This window comes from Palaemon carinicauda, chromosome 1 (genome assembly GCF_036898095.1).
Source record: "Palaemon carinicauda isolate YSFRI2023 chromosome 1, ASM3689809v2, whole genome shotgun sequence".
Lineage (NCBI taxonomy): Eukaryota > Metazoa > Arthropoda > Malacostraca > Decapoda > Palaemonidae > Palaemon > Palaemon carinicauda.
In genome coordinates, this window is record NC_090725.1 from 59,067,535 (window position 1) to 59,072,570 (window position 5,036).

The following is a 5,036-nucleotide window of genomic DNA, read 5'->3' on the forward strand; positions in this document are numbered from 1 at the left end:
TTCTTCACCTGATTGGCATTTTAGGTACCCCCTATTTCTAATGCTTTTTTTTTTTTTTCTTTTAATAGGGCACTCTCAACATGTGTAAAATACACGAAGATCCTATACGCCTTTGGTGCCGCTCGTGTCATGAAGAGCTATGTGGCCAATGTTTATTTGAGAATCACATGACAGAGGGACATGATGTTGTTAAAACAGAAGCAGCTGTTGACGAACTGAAGCAGGAGATAGAGGATCAATTTGAACAGCTCACCGTATCTATCAAGGAAGAAAAATGTCAGTTGATACAAGAGCTCCATGAGCTAGCCCGTCAGCTTGGAATATTATACAAGAGAAGTCAGAACTTAGAAAATTATTCCAAAAGAAGCGAGGTCACTCTTCAGAATGCTCGTACATCAGATCAGCTCAAAGCTTTAGTTAGAAACCACAAACTTTTGAAAGAAATGATAAGAGAAGTTCGTACGACGCCTACGAGCAAAGACATGGTGCCTAAGGATGAACCCAATTTGCCTACTCTCTTGATGACAGCAATGAAAAAGGACAACCAACAGAATCTGAAGGATGATTTAGAAGCCATCCAAGAATTTTTACCTCAAGATGAATTTCAGTCACTCGAGAAGATAGGCTCAGTAAATGATACTAATGAAGTATATGATGATGATTTGGATTCCAACCAAGATAATGATTCGCAAGTTGTGAGTGAGATTGCAAAAGCAACGGAAATATCTTCTTCGGTTATTGCTCTGTGGCCATTGGCATCTCATACTCCAGGTGGGAAATCTGAATGGTCAAAAATAAACTGGTATCGTTTCCTCATGCAGGTAATAAAAAATATATATAACATACAGTATATATGAATACATATATCGATAAATAGATGAATATATATATATATATATATATATATATATATATATATTTATATATATATTTATATATGTATACATAGATATATATATATATATATATATATATATATATATGCATATATATATATATATATATGTATGTATGTATATATGTATATATAATTATGTACAGTATGTATATATATATATATATATATACATACTTACATACAGTATATATATATATATATATATATATATATAATATATATATATATATATATATATATGAGTGTGAGGTGTGTGTGTGGAAGGAGTATGGAGCTTATCTAGGTGTTTCAAGGTCCACTGATCAGTGGTAGACACTAGTCACACATCTTTCTAGTCCTGTCGTCCTTAACATTTATTGTTACGTGAAAAATCTAAAGATAAAATTCTTACATAAACACGTTATCTTTTAATGACCATAGAATTTTTTTTCTTCAATGAAAACCAACTGCCATTTATTGTATTATTTTTTAAAATATATTTAATCATAGTTTTTTATCACATCTCTTCCCCATTGTAAATCTCACGTATAAGAATGTTCATCTAATTCCATTCAAAAACTCTTATGAATATTCCCTATTCAAATTTTCAAGCATTAGCAGAGTCCAATAATTTTCTGGGGATGAGTATCATTTGAAACAGATATATATTAGTCCTTCTAACTGTCAATATCAATATGCGCTTTCATGTTTAATTGTATTGCATAATATAATGAAAATATTTGGGATGATCATCTTTAAAACAAAGACATATTTGTAATTCTAACTCTCAAAATCAATATGCACTTACAGGTTTAATTGTTTTAAGTTTCCTCTGTATATTTCTTTCGTTGAAGGTCCCTGTAGTGCAGCTGCTAGTGCCTCCTGAAAATCCCCACGTATACCTCCAATTAAGTGCAAATGGCAAGAACCTAGGACGTCTTGAAATACGGCTCTGGGGTCATCTTCGCCGTGCGCAAAACTTCTTGGCTCTTTGTTTGGGAACTTTTGGCCCCTCTTATAAAGGTTCACGGTTTTCCTATGTTGCGAAGAGAGGCGAGCTGGGGGAACGCCTCATCGGTGGTATTTATGAAACCGAAGAAGGATACACAGGATATCAAGTAATTGAAGGCCTCGAGTGGAGAGGAGAATACAGTGGTCCGATGAGAGCAGGAGTTATTGGCGGTTCCAGGGGACGGCAACCTAGGTACAATTCTTGCTTTTGCATCAGTACGACAGATTACCCAAAAGCAAAGTCATACTGTCCTTTTGGTGAAGTTGTCTCCGGGTTGGAGGCAGCTAAAGAAGCAGTTAGATATGACCCGATTAGTGAAGTCATGATAGCAGATACAGGGCTTGTTCCTCCAAAGCATTATCTTTGACCGATTACTGACATACTTTCATGATTTTACCTTGACGGCTGTTTTTCCGTCAAAATTAAAAATTTCATATATATAGCTCAGTATATTTGAATTGTTTAAAGAAGGCATTATCTTAACTAAAAGAAAAGTACATGCAATAAATCCAATTATCGTTTTGCAATGTGTGTTTTAATTTCAATCTGTTACTTTGTTGAAACTATTTATTTTGAAGTTATGAAAATGAAAAGTGAATTCAGTTAATATTGAATCGATAGCTTTCACTTAGGACTGTCTTAGCAGTTGTTCAATTTTTACCAATTGTTGTACACTTTAATTAAGTAAGAAGATGTGGAATTCTTTGGATTGTATAATCTATTTGGTTTCCTCAAAATAAGGTTAGTTCTTTTCAGATTATATTGTGCAATATTGAGAGAAATGTTAACGCTTTCTCTTCCCACTTAATAATGATAATACCATTAATACAAAATTCGTGCATTTTTTCTCTCTTGGAATTGCTTCTGTTTTTTCGTTCAAATACAACATCAAATATACGACAACAATAATTGAATATTCTGACAACTTTTCGAATACTTAGATGAATTTTGTTTGATTCTTCCCAATAAGCATCAGTCTGGTATCAAAAGCCAAATGCCTGAGACATTTAGGGATTAATGGGTTCCTGTATTGGAGTCTTTGCAAATACAAAAAGGCAAATCTCATGAAATATTAAAATGGAAGATTTTTTTTTTTACTGCTGATATATTTACAAATTTAAATAAAGTTGACTTACATCTCTCGTGAGATATTTAGACATTTGTTGGTTGTAAAATCGGATTTTGAGCGAAGCGAAAAATCTATTTTTGGGTGAGATAGCCATGACGTCCTGATGGAAGGTTCCTTTTTGGTAGCTTCCTTGGGTATATTAACTACTAGGATATTCCCAGAGAATTAAACCACAGGTTATCACAGAATTCTTACTTCTGGAGCGAGTATCCTAAAGGTTTCCCTTTAAGACATCGTATATCAACAGGGGACGCATGTATTAACACGCCACATAGCTATCTGCACCTCATATAGAGTTAACACTTCGATATGGAGGGGCGGAGAATAACTGGGGAGCCGTTCCACAGCTACACTCGTCCGTGGCTACTTTTGGTACTCGAAACGTAAACAAACGGGCGCCATTCCTAAATGACGTCACGTCCGTCCTCATCCTGATGCCAGCTGCTTGCTAATCTCCATGATACAGCAGGACAGGGCGGGGCCTGAAAGGCTGGACTAGAATAGCAGGGAGGGTCCATCAGGACGTCATGGCTATCTCACCCAAAAATAGATTTTTCGCTTCGCTCAAAATCCGCTTTTTGGGCTCAAGCCATGACGTCCTGATGGAAGAGTACCAGAGAATCAATGTATCGTGGTAGATTTCCCCTTATAGAGTAAGTGCCAAGGGCTTTGAATAAAGATAAGCATTGTGACCTCGATAGAGGTTCCGTGGGGATGCAACTTCCTGCCCCCCCTAGCAGAGAAGTCCCAACGGTCCATGCCAAAGTTCAAAGTGGTCATCGAAGGACTACTCACCTTGCAGAGAGTACGTGAAGAACTCGGAGACAAGACAGAATGGTCGATATTCGTGTAGGAACATTCTCAATAACAGATAAGTGGTGGTTAGGCACTATATTTCATGGCTAAAGAACAGTCTGGTCTCGAAGATATGGCGCAAGTAAGTATTCAATTAGGAATATTACACAGCATAGGTGAGTATATAATACGGATAGAAACCTATTTTTCTTCTTATTTCAAGAGAAAGGGGATAATGAAACTATGACAACCATGTATTTCATAGTATGAGCAGGAGTGGAGAGAGACGCACAAGTAATAAAATAGAAATTTTATTTCACAATTGCAGGATATAGTAATAATAAATGCAATAAAGGATGTAAAGTTAATTTACAAATAAATTATAATGTACATAGCAATGAGATGACTTCGCTCTTGAATCTGAAAGAAAATTTCAAATTATTAGAAAGCACAAGTTCCATAGGAACGTCAGTCTTTAATAAGGAAAAAACACACCATGCTCTAGGCATGTGGCACTCATGTGACGACTATGACATTTCACCTTGTAAAGAACAGTCTATGAGAAACACTAAGTGTCCATGAAATCACTACGTATCACACGAGGGTCAACATAGGCACCCGAAGAGTTAAAGTCCCAAGTAACTCACTGTTCTATGCAGAGTTAACTGCAGGTTTCATAACACTACCTGCGGCTACCACGAAATGTTTGACTTCATGCACTTGCTTCGCGTAGTGCTTGAAGAAAACACGCGAAGATTTCCATCCTGTGAAGCTCTTGAGGCTTTCGAAATCCATGCTCTGGAAAAAATTCAGAGACGACGCGACTTTTCTAGGATCGTGACCTGCGGGTGTACTGTCAGGATCCGCTCTGCGAATGAAGTAGGTGATTTTTGCTCTTAGTTGTTTCAGTGACAGGTCGCTACCCGATGTTTCTCCTTTGAAGAGTTGGCCTCCACCAAAGTCAGAAGTTCTTCGAAGATAGACCTTGAGGCTCTCTACCGGACATAGAGAGGCATCTTCTTTCAGGGGGCAGATTCTCCAAGGGACCCATCTCTTGGTGAGTAGTTCATTTTTCGCGAGAAACGTCGGATCAGGGAAGAGGGTAAGGTCTCCTGAGTCTGTAAACAGGATGTGACCCTCGTCTCTTGATAATGCCACTATTTCGCTGACTCGGGCTCCTGAGGCAAGAGAAAAAAGAAATATAACTTTTTGAGTCAGATCCT

General features: G+C 37.0%; 1 protein-coding gene across 2 annotated transcripts in view; it reads left to right on the plus strand.

Moving 5' to 3' along the window:
• LOC137642267 (E3 ubiquitin-protein ligase TRIM13-like) overlaps positions 1-2,709 on the plus strand; it is a 4,724-nt gene extending 2,015 nt beyond the window's left edge. The window contains exons 3-4 of one of the 2 annotated variants that reach the window (XM_068374798.1): positions 69-821; positions 1,732-2,709. In XM_068374798.1, the coding sequence (XP_068230899.1) occupies positions 69-821; positions 1,732-2,256 (1,278 nt within the window). In that variant the 3' untranslated portion in view covers positions 2,257-2,709. The remainder of the gene's footprint in view (positions 1-68; positions 822-1,731) is intronic. The other variant, XM_068374804.1, reaches the window with a different exon arrangement.
• Positions 2,710-5,036: the final 2,327 nt, after the last annotated feature.